Source organism: Protopterus annectens, chromosome 6.part0 (assembly GCF_019279795.1).
Source record: "Protopterus annectens isolate FY-2018-M chromosome 6.part0, PAN1.0, whole genome shotgun sequence".
NCBI classification, from domain to species: domain Eukaryota; kingdom Metazoa; phylum Chordata; order Ceratodontiformes; family Protopteridae; genus Protopterus; species Protopterus annectens.
The window spans coordinates 86,665,902-86,690,571 of NC_056737.1; the positions used below are offsets into that span (position 1 = coordinate 86,665,902).

The following is a 24,670-nucleotide window of genomic DNA, read 5'->3' on the forward strand; positions in this document are numbered from 1 at the left end:
CCAAAGTGGTTAGAAAAACATTTTATATAGCAACCTAATCATGAAGGGATTCACATCTAAATCAGGGGAGGTCATCGTGCCTCTTTACTCATCCCTCATCAGGCCCATAATTGAGTACAATGCCCCTTTTGGGATGTACCTTACCAGACCCCTGCAGCAACTGGAAAGACCCCAAAGGTACCTCACCAAGAGGATCAAAGGGCTCAAACAGATGCCATATGCTGCCCGGTTAAAGAAACTCCAGCTCTACTCAGTGGCATACCGCTTGCTCAGAGGCGATCTGTGCCTGACGTATAAAGCCATGTCCAACCTGGAATTGATGGACATGCTGCACCTCAGAAAATCCAAATCCCATCGAGCTACGCGCTCAAGAGACTTGAACTTCAGCACTGAAATAAATAGGACATGTTGGAGGGACAGATTCATAACCCAGAGGCTCCCTTCACTCTGGAATAAAATCCCAGTCCAGGTTAGGCAGAGTCCCTCATTGACTCTCTTCAAGAGGAATCTTGATGAGTGGATGGGAGATCGTAGGTTTACCCCGGGTATCACTTCTGTGTCACTGTTAGACAGAGACACAGTATACTAACCTTGAAAAAGGGCATAGCAAAACACACTCTGGCTAGGTTTATAAATGCCCTAGGGCAGATAGCCTAGTATGAACCTATGAACCTATGATATGACAAATAAGGAGATCTGCATTTATAGCTGCCCCACATTTTTGGATAATTAGATAGCAGATGACATTGTTTACTGACTCAGTATTTTTCCCAACAGTAGTAGAGCTCCTCTTTCTATAGATGACTATAGATCACAATGCCATGTAGACACTTTGCATTAGTGACAGTATCTACAATCAGTTATACTTATTCACAGCATGATTAAGAATGATAGCAAACTGGTGGAGATTGTAGGATGGGCCACTTGTACAAAGCTCTGAAGCCACTTCTGCTGTCCATCCTAAAGTAGTAGAGACTTACAGAGCCATGAATCTGGATGAAGACCACCACCTTTGGGGAACTCTTTTAGACATTGCAGTTGGGAGGAAGGAATGGTAACACACCTCTAGCTTGAAATATACCGGTCTGCAAACCATCTGCTTATCTTAACACATGTCATAAAGTTTTACAAATGGCACCCAGTGCTTGTACAAATATGAATTAGGGGATCAGGGAAATGGACATTGTTGGAGATGTGGGAAACTGAAGATGAACTAGCTGTGTTTGCCTTGGGAAGTCCATGTTGCAGCCAACTCTGCAATTAGGAAAGCAGTTTCTGTGCTGCCAGATCTCAAGTTCTGGATCCTAGGGATCAAGCAGGAGGCCTCACTACAACAAGAAAGGAAATGGCTTTTGCATTTACTGACCATCATAGCAGCACTTTTATTTCCATATTGGAAGACGGCAATGGAATAATAAAGTTCTGTTACAAAAAGAAATAAATACATACATATGTAGATACATATACACATGAATAAATAATGTAAAGGAGCTTCCTGACTACCATAAAAAATAAATAAAAAACAAAACAAAAACAAAGGTTTAACAGTCCCTCTAGGGAAGACATCAGAAGAACCCATAGGACCTTGTCTAAGTGTTCCACTATTCAGGCAGTCAAGTAGTTTCTGTCTGCACCATCCTGCTGTGTGGCAACCACACACAAATAACATCTGACTTACACAAAATGTATATTAGACTGTTGCTTGAATATAATAATGCATGTTGTGTATATAAAAAGACAGACTTAAATAAAGTGGAACAAGTACAAAGGAGGTTTACTATAGCAATAACTCACGCCTGGGAGTGGGTAATGCTGGATTTATCCACGGTTGGTGTGGTTTGGTCACGAGGGCGAAGCCCGAGTGGCCAAACAAAGACAACCGTGGGTAAATCCAGCATTACCCACACCCAGAAGCAGGTTATTGCTATTATACAATGACATTATTTAAGAAAAAAAAATTACTTTTCTTAAATAATGGCATTGTATAATGCCTCCTTGCTGCCCTTCCACAGCTGTCTGGTATTCTGCGGCAGTTCTGATGTACTGTGCATGCGTATGCTTATGTAGTACATCAGAGCTGTGGGCGGAAGCAATGGAGAAAGCAAGATCTCCGTTGCTTTTTACAAACTGTCTCGCTATGTTAAAGGAGTTTAACATAGCGAGACAGCTTTAAAAAAAGCAACAGAGATCTCCGTTGCTTTTTTTAAAGATGTCTCGCTATGTTAAACCCATTTAACATAGCAAAACAGTTTTGAAAAAGCAACGGAGAAAGCAAGATCTCCGTTGCTTTTTACACACTGTCTCGCTATTTTAAACCCATTTAACATAGCGAGACACCTTTAAAAAAAAGCAACGGAGATAGGAAGATCTCCTTTACTTTTTTTAAAGCTGTCTCGCTATGTTAAACTCATTTAACATAGCGAGACAGTGTGTAAAAAGCAACGGAGATCTTGCGTTCTCTGTTGCTGTAAAAAAAAGTTATACTAATGGAAAAAGCCTGGGCGACTGGACCTTTTTCCATTACTATAACTCTGATTTACAATGTGCATGCTGACCAATCAGCGTGCACGTTTTGGAATATTAATGGGGGGTTGTTGTATAATAGAAATATTTCTACAATGAAAAAATGAGTTATATGGAAAGATGTAAGATTGATTCAACTTTATTCATTATAGATAGTACAGAGGAAAATTAATACTAATATACAGTACGAGATGAAAGAAAGCAAGCATTGCTTATTCTTGAATTAAGATGTAGTTCTACTGCTGATAAATATTCCAACCTGAATTTTAAAATTTACATGAATAAATTAGTACTGAGAACCATTACTCAGACCATTTCAAAGATCTGGAATATTTTCCTAAAGAAATCAAGGAGTAAAAGAGTGCAGACATGCTCAAAGTTCAGCTGGACACATGGATAAGCGATAGTGTCTTTGATCTAATTGTTTGGCGTCAGTGAGTAAATGGCTCTCACCAGATCACTGGTAACCAAATGTAATGAACTTATGAAATTATAAGTGGATCAGGGAGACCATATCCAGAGGATTTTACAACTCATTTTCCTAGTATCCAAAACTGTCCTCTGTTCTCTTTCTTGACATCTCACCCTGTCAATTGAGGGTGGCAAAAGCGGAAGTCTCATACCTTATACTAAAAAGAGATGAAAGAGGGTCCAAGGTTTATTCATACTTCTTTTGGTTTCCAAGAAAACAAAGGATCTCAGGCCAAATTTAGACTTCAGTAATTTAAAACAACATGTCAAAAAAAAAAATCCCTGTGAGTGCATTCCATCTTCCTGTGTCTACAGGAGACTGGATATGCCCCTATGATTTCCAGGAAACATACCTTTCATCAAAATAGGCAGGGAATCCGGTAGATTGGTTTTGCAAATATTAATGTAAACATAAAAATATTATACATTTTCAAAACAGTGGCATTTAATAAGGATAATATAATTTTAGAAAAGTTTTTTTTTCTAACATTATACAATCCCTGTACATTGTGCACTTGTTATGTCAGCACTGATTGCTGACAAAAACATTATATAATAATATGTTTGCATAATACTAATAAGCTAGCTTCAAGTCAAACAATCAGTGTTTGTATTTTACTTTCAATAATGTGCCACTGTTAAGAATGTAAATCCATACCTCATAAATCAACTATTCTAGCTAGTCTTAATCTGGAGTTTGATTCAACCTTCCTCCTTAAACAAATGCATTTAAACAAACATGTTAATATTCCCAGTATATTCTGTGATAAAGAGTTAACTAGTGACTTTATTTATTTATTTTTACTTTGTACAAATCTTATCAAATGGCCCAGTGATTTCCTGCCTTGTATTATAGTTTGCTTTATTAAATAATTGTACATCTTAGGTGCTTTACTTCGTGTCAATGTTCTCCTCAAGCTCAGTTTCCATTAAAGAATCCCATACAACCTTTCTTTTTTACTAGGTAATTCTGTTTCTGATCTCTAATAGTTCTCAGTTCCATATTATTAGTTTCTGCAATCATCTTTTTTACCTGTCTTATTGATGGCTTTTCTTTGGTTTTCTATTTCCTAATCATGGCTTTCTTTGTACTAGCAAAAATAAATATAGCAACACTTTCTCCTCTTTAATTCCTGTTATTTTATACTAACTCAGCAAACATCTCTGTAATGAAGGTAAATTCTCTTCCAATTATAAAAATTTGCATCTTGTTCAATTTATTTTTAAACTGAAACAATACCATACATTCCAAAAATATAATCTACAAAGAATATCTTTCTGAACCATCACTTTACCTACACTTGTCTCTCCTCTGTGGGGATATTTTTCAAGTCTCGTAGGGTATAGAAATATTTCTGCAAACAAACTGATGTAGCGGTTCAATATTTTCCCTATTTAGTCGCATATCAAGTGACAAAACATATTTTCACTGTTCATCTATCATCTGTATAATCACTCACTCACTCAATGTTATTTTTAATTTTATACTGCCTTGTCATTTGAAATGTAAGAATGTCATATATACTAAAATTATTATTCCTTTGTGGCCTGCTTTTTCTTTTCTGGCCTCAATTCTAATATCTACTATTTATGGTTTAACACATTTACTATCCAGCCTCTACCTTTAAGTCAAACACTAGACCTACATATGCAAGTTGATCTGAGTTCAATGATATAAATGTTTTTGTCTAGCTTCATCCCATTTTATCATCTCCTCTCCTTTTATCATCTGTTCCCAAAATCTCAGTTCTTTGTTCTTTTCTTTTCCAAATGCTCATTAAATTTTCTACGGTGTCTTTCTTATTATTATGCACAGTATAGCCTATTGGTGGTATTCTATTTTCCTAGGTCTAACTTCCTTTTAAGTAAAGACGTGCTTAATAGTTTATATTCATACACACACACACACACACACACACACACACACACACACACACACACACACACACACACACACACACACACACAAGGCTCTTACATAACGGTCTTTGTATTCCTTTCCTAAATCTGCATAATTACTCACATGTGATCTTGTTACCTCATTGGGTACTATGCTTATCATGTACTTCCATATGAGCATTTATCAGAGCTGTGTGGCCTTACAGTATGCCACCAAATTTAGAAGTATCAAACCACTCTGTTCTTTTGTCAGTGTTTAATTTTTCCTGTTTCAATCCTTGTCTTTTGTTATCCACCCCCCCCAAAAAAACCTCTCTAATATTCCTTTTTCATAGCCTTCCATATCAGATCTCTTGGTTGATACACATATACGGAAAGACTAGAAATCAAATGGATTATTAAATTTAAAGCACATGTTAGTCCAGGCTTGAATGATAAAATTCCATTAAAGCCTGTCTTGAAGAACAGGAAATTAGTAGTTAAATAGATTCAGTATATATATTTTTTATATATTTTTTACATATTTTTTATACATATGTTTGTTATATAATTATGTATATATGTTATATTTGAATTTTATGTGGATACTATTTTAAAGCTTGATCGAATACAGAAGGCAATGTCTTTGTATCTAATATGTCTTTGTATATGCCTGTTTTATCTGGCTTATGACTTTAAATTTTGTAGTGATGTTATTGAGATTAATAATTCAATTAATTGTTTTATATATAAGACAACTAATGGTTTTATTATTTGTTTGCTAATGGTTTGAGAAAGCCTTTTGGCGAAAGCGCTTACCTAACTTTTTATAATTACCTGTATTAAAGATATCCTGTTTTATCTGGAACAAGTCATTTTCATCACTGGAATGCTATTCAACTGATGCTGGAGATTTGATTTTATGGTGAAGATTTTACTTTGTGTTGGGTTGCTCCTAAGCATATTTACTTATCTATTTTACCCTTGTATCTTATTGTTGATGTTCATAAATAATTTCATTAGTCCTGTCTTTCTTAATATCTTTTGAGTAATTTCTTCCTATAGTTCTTTAGCTGCTTGCTCAACATTGTTTCATCTAAATTCTCAAGTATCTCATCTTGACTCCACAAAAAGAGGAAATTCTGCATGAAATCATGTATTAAGGTGTAATTAATTATTATACCCTTTGTTATTGCTTCATTTACTTTATATCCTGCTGTACTATTAAAATATTTCAGTTTATCAAATATAACTTTTACATCTTGTAATTAGTAGGTATTTATGTCATCCACTAAAAGGGCAGACACCTCTGCCTAGTTCCTGTTGTAAGACTAAATGCTCAAGAGAGCTCAGAAACATATTTCAACTTAGCTTTTAGCTCCTCTGTATTAACATTGTCCATGTTTGTGGAAACCGAAATCCCTCAAGGGATCTCTTTATAAATTCCCAGCTCACTCTGTCAGTATCTAAATCGATTAATATTAACATTATTGTCTAATGCATCGTTGTGAATCATAAGGGTTCTGTTAATATTGTTAATGGTTGCCACCTTTCATAAACTCACACAGATACAAGTCTGTTATTCTTGGCAAGGTTTTTGCCATTGTTTTTGATAAAATCCTCATAAACACTTTGTAATCATGATTCAGGCTCAAAATGGGTCTGTCTGACCCTGGCTAAAGAGGATCTTTCTCCTTTGTTGATATAACTACTGCTGCTGCTTCTTTCCAGCACAGGGGCACAACCCCGCCCAGAAATATACTGTTAAAAGGTATTGGCTAGGCTTTTATTATATCTTATTCCTTCATTTCTACACTTCTATTGGAATTCCATGACTTCCAGGAGTTTCCTGTATTCTTTTTTTATTCCTTCTTTAATTTCAGTGCTATTTATTTTTGATGTTAATCCCCATCTTTCTACTTCTGTTAACGAAGGAAGTTGTAACAATCTCAGATACATTTCCATTTCCTGTTTTACTCCCAACTTCTACTTTTGTTTGTATAATGTACTTTTATAGTTTCCATTAATTTATAATTTTCACAGGTTCCATTTCTACCCTACCATTCTCAAAATTTCTGATTTTAGTTATCATCCTTTCAACCTTTTATTGTCTCACATGTTGAGTCAATGACCTGGTTGCTTTAGTGCTACTCTCAAAAGAAAACGTTGTTTTAAAACTATTCACTTCATTAATATTTTCTAAATGCTGTTGCATAGACATTCTAGCTTCATTAAATTGCTCTTCAACTTATTGTGTTCCACCGGTTCTTTTTTTTTTTTTTGGCTTCTGTAAATCCCTTAATTTTTAATCCCTCTAAATACCTACTGTGAGTATCTTATTTGTTTTCATTGTAAACACTTTTATACTCTTCAGTTTAGAATTATCCTAATCATTTGCAAACTCTTTACTGCTTTAATTCAAATCTAATAATATTTCACTTAAAATATTATCAGCTCAACAAAGAAACAACTTCTTTTTTAAATGAAATGCTGGAAAATGCCATTGTTTGTCGCAAAAGACTTTTACTTGTTTACAAAACTTAAGGCATAAGTGCATAGTCTGTCACTGTCACTGGATGTGTTTTTGTGGTCCCCACTACACTGCAGTGTTCTTTCAAGAGGTAACATTTAACAAAAATATTACCCAAAAAGCAGATTTTACTGAAAAATGTGTATATTACATCTCATTATATTTTATTTTCGTATATCAGTGAGTCCAAATGCATGGCTATATTTCTCTAAATATCTGCCCTCATCCAGTATTTTATGACATATTGGCCTTCCAGAGACAATTCCTTACTTCTTGTAGTACTCAAGGCTTCAGCATGTACCATACATCCCAGATTAAAAGCGATAACCTAATGCATTTGATGAAATTTCTACTTTGTAATTCTGACAGCATGCCAAAAACCTCTCATCACTGTAAAAACTCCCTACCTATCCTACCACTCATAAATTAATTTTTATTCAGATACAGTTTTCACTGCCCTTCTATTACAGCAATGAAACTCTACTTTACAGTTGCATTTACAAAACACTAACGTTCTTTATGATTTAGATGCTTTTCTTGTAGCATTATTACTGTAAATATAGGTCAGTACCTTGTCCTCTTTTTTCATTGTCCACCAACCCATTAATGTTCCAGACTAGTAAGTCATACTGTAACATGATAAAGTGTATCTGTTAGTCTACTTAACATATTTTTGTGTCTTATTTGAAACTGTTCCCTCATAGTCTGTTTCTATCATTTTTCTATCACTTTCATGTTTTGTGTAATACTGTTTCGAATGAACCCAGTCTCTTATTTTCATCAAAACCCAAAATGCAATCTCTCCATATTCAAAAAATAAACAACATATTAACAACATATTAACTACATATTTATTTTTTCAAGGCACTAGAGCTCTGCCATACAGCAGTGTAAATTTATTCTAGTATTTTCTAATCAGATTCAAACCCAGGTTTACTGGTTTGGGCTGGAGAACACATTATAAATGACTATTTTTACTTTCTGTATCTAGAAAATTTTATTATTTGCAGGTATATCACTCTATCTCTATGCTACTAAATAGCCAAACATTACTACCTACATTATTTCATTTAGTAAATTTGTCACTTTAAATTTGTATTTTTTTTAATGTTGTTCATTCCTGAAAATACTGCATATTTTTAACATTTTTCCCCTTTAACCTCATTAGTAATTTCAAATGATATAGCTATTTTACAAATGTCAAACCTGATAATTATCCAAACAAAGAGGTTCTGTCTTCTAGTAACAAATTGTAGCTTGCCAAAGAATGCAGGCTGCATTTCAGATGCTTCTTGAACTAAATGTTGTAGCATATTCTTGCATCTATAAATATGTGTGTTAATTTCTTATGTGCCCCTGTTTATCCAGGCTTTGCCTGTGAATGGTACAATGAGATCACTGTTCTACCCCAGTAAACAAATATACATAAAATAATGAATCAGTAGCACTAGAAACAGAATTGGTCCACCTACAGACTGAAAATCCCCCATTCTGAAGACTGATAATGCTGTGACTAGCTAAACAGGATACTATATTAAATATTTTTTCACTGGTACTTAACTGATTTCAGTTGTTTTAAAATATCTTCCAGTGTGCATCTTACATTGTAGTTATACCAAACATCCTTGCTCATAGATATATTCCCCTGCATTTAGCCTGCTTTCTTCACTCAGCATTTGCAGTATATTGCTTTGTGAATCTTGCTATTTATGCTGCTTTCAGTCATACTTATTTCTTTAATATTGTGTTCTGTCCTAAACCTAGTGCAAGCTTGACCAGTGCTAACTTTATGTATTATTGTTTATTTGATTCTATCATATAATATATTAGTTTCCTTTTTCATTCATCATTCCTTTACACCCCCCTTCTTCCCCCACCATCATAGAACCTTTATTGAAAGCAACATAAAACAGTTTGCAGTTTGATAACAAATGGGTTTTCAACATATATTATATTGGTTTCTTTTTAATTCAGCATTCATTCATTCGTTTATTTCCCCCCTTATTTCCTACACTATCATAAGCACTTTATTGCTAGGAAAATAACACAGTTTGCAATCTGAAAAAAAAAACAAGGCTTTCACCAGACAACATGTAATTATGCCCCTGCTGTCTAGTTAATTCAAACTTTCATTTTTAACAAAAATTTTAAATATAATACTCATACTTTACATCCATATTAATCAAGTAGTTATTTTCTATCACCTGTTTACTGGATTCAATGGTTTTAAAGTATCATTCAGAATGTTAGTCACATTTTAGTTATATCAAACATCCATGGCCATATACATATATCACATTAAGTACTGAATTCACTCAATGTACCCAGTCTTTCACTTATTTGAAAATTATTTCATCTTCTTTGTTTTATCAATATTTTTACTTTGGAAAACAGAAACTGCTTCATAAGTCTCTCCTTTGAAGTGTACATAATTTGCATTTCTGCAATTATTTATTGATTACTTATCCCTTCTTCCCCTTTTTCCTCTTCCAGTTTTTCCTTTCTTTTTGTCAGCTCATCCTGTGCCTGCCAAGGGTTTATGTAGGCTTTTAGGTCAAGTGGAAGAAGTCTTGAAGTAATGCAGCAGACAGTTACTTGAAATGAAGTTTCATTTCTCAGCAGATCCTTATGGAAGAAAAAAGACATTGCTGTTCATGTTTGTAGTGAAAATCATTATCCATAACTCTTGTGTATCCTACATTTAAAATTGTTCCTTTCTTCCACAAAATCAAAAATATTTCATCTTTTAGCTTTTATATCTGAGGTTTAATCAATATAGGTCTCAGCTTCTTTCTCAGTCTTAAGTTAGAATAGTTACTGCATGTGCTCTTTCTATTTTAATATCTGAAACTGAAACTGTAGTCGATGTGTTCAAGCATTTTCTTATCAAGTCTTTCCTTTCAAGCTTGTTCTGGTACTGTGGTAAATCTCAAGTGGTCGTTCATGGCTTGTCCTTGAGTTCAGCCTGTTTCTTTGACATTTATTTACATTTTTGTTACTCTTTCCTTATTTTTTTTTCTTTTATCTGCTGTTCACTAGTTTGCCTAACAGTTATCTCCTCTGATTGTCTGATTAAAGCATCTTCTGTTTTTTTGTGTCTGTACATTCCAGCATGGAACAACCTATCCGGAAAATCTCAGAGGCACTTGGTCAGTCTTTCAACCTAGGCTATCTGAGGTTCTTTCTCCTTCAGATAACATTACCAATTGCTTTGTCAACTTCTGTTTCACACTACTTTCCATTGTCTTCTGAGATTTCGCAGTTCTCCCTTTTACTTCTGGATGTCGTACTACTTTAGCTGACAATTTCTGCTAAAAGGTGGCATTAATGTACAGGTGTTTTCTGCATTTAACTTTTCTTAGTTCAGAGCTCTATTTTTAGCTGTACATACTACTGCTGCTATCTTAGAATTCTGAAAATTAATGCTTTTCAATTGTGGTGTTGTTAGATAAAATTTTTCACAACTCTATGAACTACAGTACTTAAAGAAATAAATCCAGACTGTTCACTGAAGGGTGTGGTATTAAAAACAAATTTCAGATACTTGGACTATATAATGTGAAGACAGAATTCACTAGATATGAGTATCTACTAGAAGATTTAAGGAAAAAAGAAGAGTGTGTCCGAGACTGAAATGGATATGTGTCATTAGTGAAGTAAGGAAATGAATTTGGAAGAACTTAAAGAAATAGTTGTTGCCTGGCAGGTGAGGTGGTGTGCTCACGTCCTTGAGTTAAATTTGATTATTTAACTAAACAGCAGCAACATTACTGCCAAATTTTATTTCTATGGCACTTTAGGTTCTTGATGTCACTTATAGACCCCAGTGCCAGCCTTAGGTAATCTGGCACTCTAGGTGGAAAGGCTCCATGGCACAACTCCCCCTACCCAACCTATGCCATCAGGGCTACACACAATCCAGATTACTTTTTTCTCATCTGTTCTCAGTGTGTCTCACTCTTCAGTTTTTTTCCCTTCACTTATTCATTCATTCATTCATTCATTCATTCATTCATTCATTCATTCATCCAACATGTTCTATCCAAGCAAGACTGTACTCTGATAACCACAGAAGGCACAAATTCATTAAGCTTGGGGTCTGCAAGCTGTAAGGCCTCCAGAAGCCATAAGGGTTCTAGATACTATGAGATGCGTTTTAGAGTTTTTTAAACAACTTTTTGCATCCAGTGATTGCCTGACCAAAAACCATAATCAAAGAAAGATATTTACTCAGCCTTCAACTTTATTTTTTTCCTGCCGCTTTCGACATAGCTTAGCTGACAAAAACTACATTGTAAAAACTAAATTAAGCTGGAGTTCGGGGGTGCTAGGCAACCAGAATCCATGGAATTCTAGGGTTTTCTGAGGTGCATTTTAGAATTATTTTCTCAACTGGATGGATGGCCTGAACAGAAATCATGCTTGCAGTGAAGAAATTCAATCATATTTTCTATTTCAAGGAAGAAATAAGTTGTGTCCAACTTTTTATGCTCAGAACTAAAAAAACATCAGTTTACAATAAAGTAAGAAGAAAATGTTTGTGAGAATACATGCAACTTATATGAAAATAGTACTTGTACCCTAGTCTTCCACCTCAAAATAGGTAGTCACTTTGTGTATTCCCTACTGGTGTTAAATTGGGATTAAAATTAAGGCACAAATGTCCACTGTCATGTTTCAAGCTGCTACTGCTATAACATTTATATAAAGCATGCCTCGTCAGCATGCCTCTTCACCCTCTACCCCCAAAAGACAGCCACCCACTGTACACCCTTCTGCTGTCAAACATATATAAAACAAAATGCTTATTTACTTACCCCCAAAAGAAAGCCACTTGTATATGAATCACATGCTTGATTGTGAGAAAAATGGAGGAAAAATTTATTACAATAATGTTTCCAACTTGCTTCTAGAAATAATATGGTGTTGTTATACAAGTTATAGTGACTCTCTGTGCACCTCTCTGAAGTTTGTGATGAAAGTTAAAGAAATAATGACCACATTGTCCCTAGCCCAACACAAAATACCTCTGGGGTTTGGAAAGAATGTTAAAGATATAATGACATTGCACCCCCCCCCCCCACACACACACACACACAAACAAGTACAGCGACCTTCTGTGTACACCTATCAGCTAGGCTGGCTGATTTTATTTTAGGTGGGGTTCAGGGCAGAGGCAATTACTAAGCCCAAGTCAAAATCCACTTATACAGACCTGGTGTGGGGGGCTACCAGCCCCCAGAAGTTCTGAATGACTGGGTATTCCGTGATGCATTTATCACAGATGACTGTTAAATTGAGCAAATTACAACAGGGGCAGTTACTTTCATCTTGGCAACCCCTGCCAAACAGCTATAGCCACTATTATGTACAACTTGGACATCTATCTGCGATAAGAGAGGAGGACCGTGTAATGTATTTCACCTTTGTTCCAAACAAACAATGAACACACTTTATAATATTGCATATTACTTCAGATAATCGCACTAGTCCTACCAAGCCACAATAATAAGCAAGCAGCAGCAGACAGCTAGTCATGTCCCTCTGCAGAAGACAGCCACAGCAATTACACCTCCTCTGTCTGTACATTTCAGGTGTTCAGTTAAGTAGTCCATCTTATTTCTCACAAATGCACTCTAGTCCTGCAAAGCCAGATAGTGACTATTTAAAATAAGCAAATGAAAAGTGGGTCAGTTACTTTTACCCAGCCATCTCCACCCCAACCAAGCAGTTCCAGCCACAACATCTGCTGGCTGTATAATATTGTATTGCATGGAATACCATGATTATGCTACAAAGTCAGGAAAAAAATAAACCTGTTAGACGCTACACTAGCATGAGACCCAGTTGCAACAATGCTTTCAACACCCCCCAAGTGCTGTAACAGTCAGATATATAGGATGGAACATTCCTTCATTCTCTGAATATCTTTCCTACTATGTTCACAGACGTTTACAGACGTTAGACTGTAAGTAACTTATTCAAATTAAAGAAGTATTTAAGAAATGTTTCTCAGTTTTTCTGTACTTTGATAAAGATGGTAAAAGACATCACATTTTTTTTTCCTTTTCTACTGATAGTACATGGAGAGACCATGCAATACAAAGTGTTATGATTAGATGTCACCGATCATAACTCATTCATTATGTGTTCTTGACACAAATGCCAAGATTCACCTCTTGAGCTTCAAACATATAACAGCATGATTATGATTGCAGATCTGATCATAACCCTCTACATTTCACCTCCACAGCATACCTCTCAACCTACAGACATTGAAAATATGAACAAAGGCCCTTGGACTGTAGGTACATCTAGTTAAAAGTCTGGGCATCTAATTATCATTAAATTTGAATACCAGATAGCATGGAACTGTTCCTTCCAGTAGATTGGTGGGATACTGCTCTTAAAAACATTCAAAAAACAGTGACAAAAAATGATGGGAAAAGACAAGCACCTCATCAGCGAGTCAGTGTGAAATCTATAGACTTAAGTGAACAGTATTGTAAAATTCTTCCACACAAGATAATTTATTTTTGCTTCAGAAAAATGAGCTGCAAGATGTGTGCCCTCTTTCTTTATTGTTGTCACTAGTATTTTGGTCACATAGTCTAGCTTTAAAAATTGGACAACCTGTATAGGAGCAAATCAAGCCTAAAAGTAGGAACATTCTACTTTACACGTAACAATCACAAAGCCAGAGAAATATTGTCAAAAATACCTGGTCGATCACTTCTAATGATATTGTAAAAAACAGTAATACCATGCTCCATTGTCCACACAAACAACTTGCCACACAGGCGGAAGTATTCCAATTAAGTTGCTTCACATAGATCACAAACTCAGATAAATATTGCCAAAATACATCTGGTTAATTACTCCCAGCATAAAACAACACAGTAATAACACTTATCTTACGACTATTCACAAAGGCCAAAAAGATTGCCAAAAAGTATCTGGTTAATCACTGCCAGAGTTATCTCACAGAGCAGTAATAACACTCACCCTGACACTCCTGAGGTTCTACGCGTCCCCATTTGTGTCCCATTTTCTCATTTCAATATAAAATTAAAAAAAAAATGCAACTCCCTTCAAGCATCTTCATGACTAGATTTGAACATTGTGAGGTTGGTAGTCCCATGACCTTGCAATGTTAAACTTGATATGACGTGAACTTCAAGTTCACAGAACTAGAACACCCCCACCCCCCTGCAATGCTTGTTGTGCTATGGGCATATACATTTTAGTAGGGGCATTTTATTTATTTATTTATTTTTTAGAGGAAAGAAATATTGGCCTAAAAAATAAATAAATAACTAAATAAATAATGGGGGAAAAGTGCCCTTAGCACCTTAACTGACTTCAAGAGAAACATCCTTTCATATTACCAAGCATCCTTTAAGTATGTCTACCAAAACACCGTAGTGTTTATTGTTGATCTGGCTTCACTTGTATCAAACCTCATGAACACTGTTAACACTAGTTCAGTTATCATCACTTCCCTTAACAAGCGTATTTTAATTCTTAACACTAAGCCATCATACCTTCACTCCATAGTGTGAAAGTGCCATACATAATTTCTTTCTCTAGATGGTGTCTCTTTTGTAAGTCTTTTCAAACATGCTTCAGTTTACTAGGACAAATTACTTTCCAGTTGGTCAGTCCTTCCTGAGACAGTATCTTTTTCTATCTTTAGAAAATAAGCTTTTATAACTCCCCTTCTCGAGTAACCTCCTTTACATCTAGAAATGTTGGAAAATTACATCACCTTCACTAACCTTTCTTTTTGTGAGTAAAGTTATTGGGAAAATAGTACAAACTTTAATGTATTCCAGTTTGACATTTTGTGACCTCTCGATCCATGTTATTTTGGTTTTCAGTCTAAGGATATCATGGATAATAGGTGTTCTCCTGATGGTATAAGGTTTATCAAGGTTCCGCTTCATGTCCCAGTGGCTTTTAAACTGTGAACCATGACATTCTAATTCAGCACCTGATACTATGCCTCTGGTATGAATGCTGGATGTTTGTCTTTTACATTTAAAAAAAAACTTACAGTGGGTGGCCTTGGGGATGATGGCTAATTCCTCCAATAGTCATCCACTAGAATTCAGGGCTGCCACAGGCCATAGCATAGGTACTTTTGCTGTTCAGATGTATATGCTATTACCTATTTATGGAAGGTAGATGTATTCATCACCATCATCCTCATGATATTCAGCTTTACTTCTTCTTTATTCAGCAGTCTGTGCCATATTTTAATGGTCTCAGAGGATCTGGATTATATCCCTCATTGGATGACAGAAAGGGGTTTGAATAAACTAGAATTTATTTTGCACATTTAAGCTCTTAGTGTATCGTTTTATGATACAGTCATACTTAAAGATCAGGTATGAACTGCTACAAAGTTAGCTTATTCTAAGCTAAATAATATTGCTGGGATAAAACAAACAATTCCATTATCATACCACTCTTAAGCAACAAGCATCAACTGTGATCAGAATAGTCTAGATTTGCAGTCTTGGTCAATAATTCAATTTTATGATGGTTGTCAATGCACTCAAGTCATGTTGCTTAGACTACTTTTCTAAATCCAATCTGGGTTTCTGCTTTCATCTCTAATAATGTATAATAAGTGTATCTCTTATAATGAAACTATACTAATACTATATAATATATTATATAATATAATGTAATTTATACTATATAAGCTATATTTTTTAATTGTATGTCTAAACCACTATACTTATGTTAATATTTTATGCAATCATATGTTATTGTCTGCTATATTTTTTATAACTGAATGTGTAAATATCTTATGCATAGTATGTTAGCAATTGTTCTGGAGCTTTTCTCCCCGGTCCTCCACTGAAAACGGACAGCTCTGTCCAGTCGGACCTTCCTGGTAAACAAATGTAAAATAATAAATAATAATAAAATAATAATAATAAATATACTCCTAGGGGATGTAAACATAAACTGATCCTCTATTCAATCACCTACATCACCTCAGAATATAAACCTATAAAACTACACCCGAATAATTACCCCTCCAACCAGACAATAAAGACAACAACTCCATTAGTATTCTGGACCGGATATTAGTTTCTCACCCCAACTCCATTTCTGACAGCAGCACTCTAGCTGACTCCATCACTGATCATCTTCCTGCCTTTGCTCATCGCTCACCATCCTCCCACTACCCTAAAAAACTTCAATCCTCTAGCTTTCTCCAATTCTCTAAAACAGATGAAGTGAAACCCTGTAAAACCCTGCTTCTTGATGACACTGTTACTTAGTTCAGTAGTACATTCAATAACCTGTTAGATAGCTTCACTCCCCCTAGTACTAAAAGAATCAACACCAAACCCACCCCTTGGCTAACTAAAGCAACTATTACATTCATGCATCTCCGAGATAAATCTTGGAAGCTTTACCAAAAATCTAAAATACCTAACACCCTTACTGCATATAAGCAACTTCGTAGCAAAGTGAAAAAATTAAATGCTTCAGACCACAAGTCCTACTACTCCAAGTTTCAAAATAATAATAGATCCAACCCCAGAAAATTTTGGAACAGCATATCTGCTCTCCACTCTCCTGGCAAAAAAGACAATCCCTGCCCTGACCCTAACTCCTCAGATCACAACTTAGCTACCCAATTCAACTCCTTTTTTATTGATTCAATAGCCAAGCTCACCTCATCATTCTCCAGTAACACTTCTGCTTCATCCACAACCCACACCCTCAACTCTAGTCCCACTGACTTCAACTCTACTCACCCCCCCGCTTTACCATACAACCCATCTCTCTACACACCATAAAAAAACTTGTACTAAAGCTAAAAGCATGCTGTCATGCCCCAGATAATCTTCCATCTAACTTTCTTAAGCTAGTTGCCGATGGCATAGCTCTTTCCATCACCATATCCAAGAATTCTATGTACCCCTCCCTTGGACGAAAGCATTCCTCATCCCCCTCCACAAAGGAGGCAACAATACCAAAATCTCCAACTTCAGCCCTATAGCCATCCTGTCCTCTATCTTAAAAGTCCTTGAAAAATGCATACACTTGAAACTCCTTCCTTGCCTCCTAGACAATCAACTTCTCTCCCCTACTCAACATGGATTTAGACCTGGACATAGTGCTACCACTGCCCTTCTATCCTTCCTTGACATCATCAACCATGTCCGTGACTCTGGCAACATTGTATCCACCCTTCTGTTAGACCTATCAAAGGCCTTTGATACCGTTTCCGATAACCTTCTCTTGACCAACCTCTCTCAATAGGCATCCCACAAGGCTCAATATTAGGTCCCTTACTTTTTAACATTTTCATTAATAATTTTCATCAATGCATCCCTAATACCAAACTTGTCCAATACGCAGACGATTCCACCATAATTTGCTATGCTCAATCTCTTCCCAAACTCATGCAACCAACACAAGATGCCTTCTCTTGCACTGAGTCTTGGATGATGAATAATCACCTTGCCCTCAATGCATCCAAAACCAAAATCATGATCTTTACACCATCTAAAAATATCTCTGTCAACAAAAATTCCTTCTCCATAGTCAGTCAGAGTAAGATTCCCATTGAAATCATCTCCAGTACAAAACTACTAGGTGTTATCATAGACGAACATTTAAAGTTTGACATTCATATACAAATCAAGAAAACACAGTAAAAGCTTAGAATGCTGTATTGATACAGCCATTATCTCTTATATGGAGCCCCTGTCCTCACCAATCTTCAATCCTCCCTAAAGACAAAACTGTCCTCCTGCTACAATAAATTTTATTTTTATTTATTATTTTACATTTGTTGATCGGGATAGTCCAACTGAATATAAGTATTTTACACAGCACTGACTTCAGCGTTGTGCTCAATGAGACAGCACTGGTTGCTACTATATTACTATATTACTATAGCACTATTTTACGCATTTGTGTTACATAGGTAAAAGCCTTAAGGCATGTTATGCCTTTAATTTTTTGAATTTATTTAATTGATTACATCACTGACTTAACTTATTTAAACTACAGGAAGTGATGCAGAACTGTTTTTGAAAAAGTTTGGCATGAGCCAAACGAAAGCGCTTACTTTAACTGTTTTTATGCATTGTGGCTTTTCTTATTTTTAACTGTGTTTATACATCGTGGATTTTCATAATAAACCTTGCTGAGTTCAGTTTGGACACTCGTTTTTGGTGGATTGTGCCAACATACTTTCGTCAAGCAAGTCCGTTTTCTTTGGTACCAACTGGATATATGTCCATTTTCAGCAGAGGTCCAGGGAGAAAAGCTCCAAGATAATAATACACATTGAACATTTAGTAAATGCTAGTTTCAAGCAGATTACAGTCATAAGCAATACCAGCATTTAGCACATATAGTACTAACTTATTATAAAACACTTTACAAAACATAACATTATTTTCAAAGTTATATATACATAACATTACATTCAGGTTTACGACACATTGAGCAGCAGTTGTACAACTGACCCTTCCTGAAATGGTGTGGTAGAAAAAAGTTAGAAGTAGTTGAAGGTAAGGCACCTAAGATAAAATCTCTAAGTTTGCTACCGGGACCAAATCCTCCTCCCACCACTATGATGCACTCCACTCCTTGAACTGGCTGGAACTACCCCACTATCTCTCTTACATTCAACTGTTAACTACTCACAAACTCATCTTTAAACCCTCTAACTGTCCTTCCCTCTCATCCATATTCACCTTGCATCATCCTGACAGATTACTCAGGTCCAGTAACCAGAACCTCCTTGAACTGTACAGACCCTTACTCGCACCTGGGCAACTTCTGCTGTCTTTCTCCCTCACCCGTCTATGGAATTCACTTCCCCCACATTCGAATCACTCAAAACCACTCCGCCTTCAAGACCATGCTCCATTCCCATCTCTCTTCTCACTGGGAATGTTCATGCTCTCACCTTACCTGACTCCCTCTAATTCATTTCTGCTCCCCATACTTTTCTTTTTTCCTTTCTCAAAACTAAACTTACTGACTCCCTTCATTTCTTGCCCACCCCCTCTCCGTTTTCTTTTTCCTCTCTCATAACTCACCCTATTTCACCTCTCACTGTTCTACTCTCCTCCTCTAATTCTTCCTACCTCTTGCCGCATGAAGCTGTGAGTGCATATATGCCTGCAGACCAAACTATACTTATGTACTCCCAAACACCTATGTTTTCATTTCTTTCAGTGCTTGCTGCATTACCTGCTCAAAGGTTAGTATTCTGTCTTCTGTATACTGCTGTGTTTAATAGTTTTGAAAATCATGTTGTACTTGTACTTACATTACCTTGCTCAAAGGTTTTTATTCTGTCTTCCATATTACTGTGTTTTGTAGTTTTATAAATTATATTGTACATGTTAACTTTGTTGACTTAGCTTTGTAATAACTGTATGTGGAGCTTTTCTCACAAGGCCTCCATTGAAAACGAGCTCACTTTTGGCCCAATGGACTTTCCCAGTTAACAAACTACAAATAAATAAATAAATAAATAAATAAATAAATAAATAAATAACTAAATAAATAAATTTACTTAATGTATTAAATCTTTTACCTTGTTTATTCTTTAGAGATGCCATTTAACCTTTCTCTTGTTTTGCTTTTAATTTATAAAATGTTTACACTTAAACATTTAACTAGCTAATACAAACAGATGAGATATCCTAGAGGCACTTGTCTGGCTGCAGTATTTCATCTGGGAGCGGCAGTGCTCATGTTTGCCACTGTAAATGTAATATCTTGGCAGAAATGTGTATTAGAATTGTCCCAGGTACACAATGACGATGTTGTCTTTTTCAGAGCATGTGGTTTCGTTGTGACCTTCACTGTACTGTAGTGGAGATATGTGCACGTCTGTGATACAGATGCAAAGAGTTTAGGTGTGGGGTGAGGTGCAGGTAGGGACAGCACAGGATTTATGCTTTCTGTGATGGTTAAAGTGTTCACACTACCCTGTCTTCCTCTCTGAAGGAAGAATCCAGTCTAAACAATTCTTGTCACTAGAGGGGATAATATTGTACAAGCAAAAGAATGCAATCTATATTTTCTGGTGTTGAGACACACATTCTGCGAAGCACCAGACATATCACTGTCCTGGCAAAGGCCTATTCAAGGGGTGTATTAATGTAATTAAGTTATCATTGTTCAGTCTCAAATAATAAAACTTTTTTAACTATTCACATACTTTGTTTCTGTTAGCTTATAAATAGCAGTGAAATCTCTTGTGCAATGGCCAGTGACTGTTGATCAAATGGCGAACCACCAAATATGACATTATTTGAACAAACTGATTGAATCAACTGTTTATCAAAGTAGGGACTACTATAGTCCTATGAAATATTTTTGAAGGGAATGGTGGTTTTGTAGTTACCAGTGAAACTCTGTTGCAATGAAAAGTATGGTTTGCCCTATTACAGATATGTAAACTTTATTTAGTTTTATTTTTTGTTTATAAATGGTATTTCTTGAATAGCAAACCTAACATAATTGCACAGAAATTAAAAAAATGACATTTCATTAACTGAAAAGAAGTAATAAAACTCAAATCTCAATGTAAGGTGAGACTCTTTAGACTGCTTCTGCATTAAGGATGAGCTCATGTGTTTTGCACACACACCTCCTGAAATAAAATATTTTATCTAATTAAAAACTGCATATCACATACATTTAAATACACTCAGTTTGCACAATTTTCAAAAAAAAAATGTAATAATATGTATCTCAGCCACTAGCACTCTACCATATCAGGCATAAATCTTCACATTTACAATTAGGAACCTGATAATCATGGCCTAACAATCATGGTCTAACTGTGTACTATTATCTACCTGAAACAGTAGTCCGTGTCCAAAGCCCGTTTCTTTCTCTGTGTAAATCGATGACTATCCAAGCGGTGTGGGGGAAGCATCATTAAGATCAGGTGTGGATTTAAGGACTCTTTCTGTTTCTTTGGATGACCATGTCCCAGAATGTCTTCATCATGTAAATCGATACCTTTAGGGATAAGTTGTGGCACATAGTCACACATCAAATAAACTCTGTCTTAACTCAATAAAGTCATCTGTACATACTCTAGTTCTTGTTTCACAAGGTTGCTACAAGTTCACATACCAAATAAACTAATGTTTAACTCAATAAAGTCATCTGTACATGCTGTAGTGCCTGTTTCACAAGGTTGCTACAAGTTCACATACCAAATAAACTAATGTTTAACTCAATAAAGTCATCTGTACATGCTGTAGTGCCTGTTTCACAAGGTTGCTACAAGTTCACATACCAAATAAACTAATGTTTAACTCAATAAAGTCATCTGTACATGCTGTAGTGCCTGTTTCACAAGGTTGCTACAAGTTCACATACCAAATAAACTAATGTTTAACTCAATAAAGTCATCTGTACATGCTGTAGTGCCTGTTTCACAAGGTTGCTACAAGTTCACATACCAAATAAACTAATGTTTAACTCAATAAAGTCATCTGTACATGCTGTAGTGCCTGTTTCACAAGGTTGCTACAAGTTCACATACCAAATAAACTAATGTTTAACTCAATAAAGTCATCTGTACATGCTGTAGTGCCTGTTTCACAAGGTTGCTACAAGTTCACATACCAAATAAACTAATGTTTAACTCAATAAAGTCATCTGTACATGCTGTAGTGCCTGTTTCACAAGGTTGCTAATTCTTTTCCTTATAAACAGATAACTACCATATGTGTCAGACTTTCTTTTACCTATTATCTACCAAGTATATTTTGCTGTCAGGAAGGAGTGCTTGTCTAGCAGTGATATTGGGAACAGTAGCTGATTATTACTGTTTCCTTGCCAAATGACTTGCACATACTTGTCAGATAACAGTCATAAAAACAGAAGCTTCTTCCTTCATTTCTGAAGAAGCATGAAAGTAATATAGGAGAGCAAATTTATGGAGCAAACATGCTATCAGAAGGGGTTATGTGCAGTGTGCTAAGGGTATCAACAAGGGTATGAGAAATGGGAAAGAGACAAAAACAGGAAAAGGGGTGAATATGGCTACACAAGAATGCAAGACTAACAATTACTGTAGAATTTAGGGATTACATTAGGTAAAAAGAAGAGGGTGGAGAAAGTGAAGATGCCACTTTTACAATGAGGCTAGCAAAAGCTAAAGATGAAAGGGTGTTAACATAAGGGATCAAGAAAGGAACCAAGGTACATAGGGAGAGAACTGGCAAGGTTAATTAATAATCAGAATGCTGGGAAAACAAAGGTACTAAAATATATTGTTTCACTCTTTCTAAAGGAAAGCAAGAGAAAGCAGCAGGCTGGGAAAGGCATAGAGCATTATGGGAAATAGCAGACAGACACCTGGATAGGAAAAGAGAAGGTTCAGATGGAGCTGGCTTATCTTAGGGAGAATGAAACACAAAGTCCTGAATGAATAACTTCCAGATTCCTCAGAAAGCTGGCCAATGTGTTGGCAAACAGACCCCAACAAATCACTGCTAGACTAAAAGTGCCTGATGACTAAATAAAAAAATAATTATGGAACCCATGTACAAGGAGCAGAAAAAATTTGGGAGCTATAGGACTGTTTGTTTAGTAACAATGGCAGGAAAAGTCTTGGAGAGAATCCTGAGAGAAAGGGCAGTAGCATCTCTAAAGGACAGAACCTCCAGGACAGCAGCCAAGAGGGGCTCATAGCCAAAGAATCTGGTAGTGAAACCTAATACAAAGCTGATCCATTTTTCTTCGTGAGTTACAGGTAAACTTAACTCAGTGCCACACAGGAGACTGATAGTAAAAGTGGAGGAGTTGGAAATGGACCAAAAGTGAAGAACTGGATAGCTGCATGATTAAATTGATGGAATGAAAGGATTGCAGTAACAGGAAAAATATCAGAAAATGGGGAAGTGGAGTACCAACCGCTGGGGTCCCTCCTGGTGTTATTTATTTTCAGGGAAGAGGGAATAGAGAAAAGGATAAACCTCTTTACTGAGGAGAGAGTCTAGCAAAGTATCTAGAAAAGATAAATACATGGGTAGCAAGATGTCAGTTGATGGTTAGTTTAGCAAACACAAAGTCCTGCACTTAATCCACAACAACTCTGGTGTAAAATGTCAGATGGGAGGAATGAAGCTGATAGCAACATAAAAGGAAAAGGAAATGACGGTGCTGATTACACCTGGAATGGACCACCGGGAGAAAAATGAGAGTAGAGTGGAAACAACAAGTACAATGTTTGGGTGTATCCTCCACTGGATAAATTCCAGAAGCAAAGATAGGATGCTTTAACGTTGATTAGACCACACTTTAAGCACTGCATACATTTCTGCAGGCCATGTAAGAAAAAGGACATCTGGTAACTGGAAAGAATACAGAGAAAAGCTACCAGAAAGATCCATGGAATTGAAGTGAAGTAATATGACTAGAGGCTAGAGGAGTTAGAGGTCTTCTCACTTGAAAGTGAGAGAGAGAAGGGGGGGACATGATATTTGTGTCAAGATCATGCTACTGTGATTGAAGAGGTCATGCTGAATAGGAGGAATAGAGGGGGAAGGAGTGAGCAGAAGAAGCACATTGTAAGGTATAACTACTCCTTGGATCTCTAAAAATATGTTTTATACAGGGGGCTGATGATCCACAAAATGGGTTACCAGAATGGGAATCCATAGATGTATTCAAGGGGGCACATGTGAGGCAGAAAAAGGGGAAGAAGGAAAGTAGAGATGGAATGTAGGTAAAATGTTACTTTGGGAGATTAAAGTATTGTATTTCTTATTTAGATTCTACTTCCAGCATGCTTATTTTGTTTTTATTAATGTAGGTAAAATGTTACAGCACTTAAAAGCTCGGAGTAGAAAACCATATTGTCTCCTTCTGCCATCAAACAGATGTAACTCAAGTAAGAGGCTTTCAATGAAAACAGCAGACAGATCCCAATAACAGACCTATTTATTGTTTACTTGTCTGCTGATGAGTTGGCCATACTAATCCACATAGATTTTGTAAGCTAAAGCCATGGTTAACATAAAATGTGTTAATACATTATATGGTATCTGCTTTACATTTGTTAGTTTAAAAACATATTATAAACCCAGTGTGGGCTCTTTTATTTTACATTAATCACCAGTTAGCTGGCATGTTGGCTTTTGAATCCAAACAATTGTATCTGATTTCATTAATTTATTTTGAATAAATTATGTACAATTCACTATGCAGGTTACTTACAGAACAATGCTATATATATATATATAT

General features: G+C 35.9%; 1 protein-coding gene across 2 annotated transcripts in view; it reads right to left on the bottom strand.

Annotated features, from left to right (window-relative positions):
- TGFB3 (transforming growth factor beta 3) overlaps window positions 1-24,670 on the bottom strand; it is a 1,304,555-nt gene that overhangs the window by 92,517 nt on the left and 1,187,368 nt on the right. For both annotated transcript variants that reach the window (XM_044073867.1, XM_044073866.1), the window contains one exon: window positions 21,265-21,430. In XM_044073867.1, coding sequence (XP_043929802.1) covers window positions 21,265-21,430 — 166 coding nt within the window. The remainder of the gene's footprint in view (window positions 1-21,264; window positions 21,431-24,670) is intronic.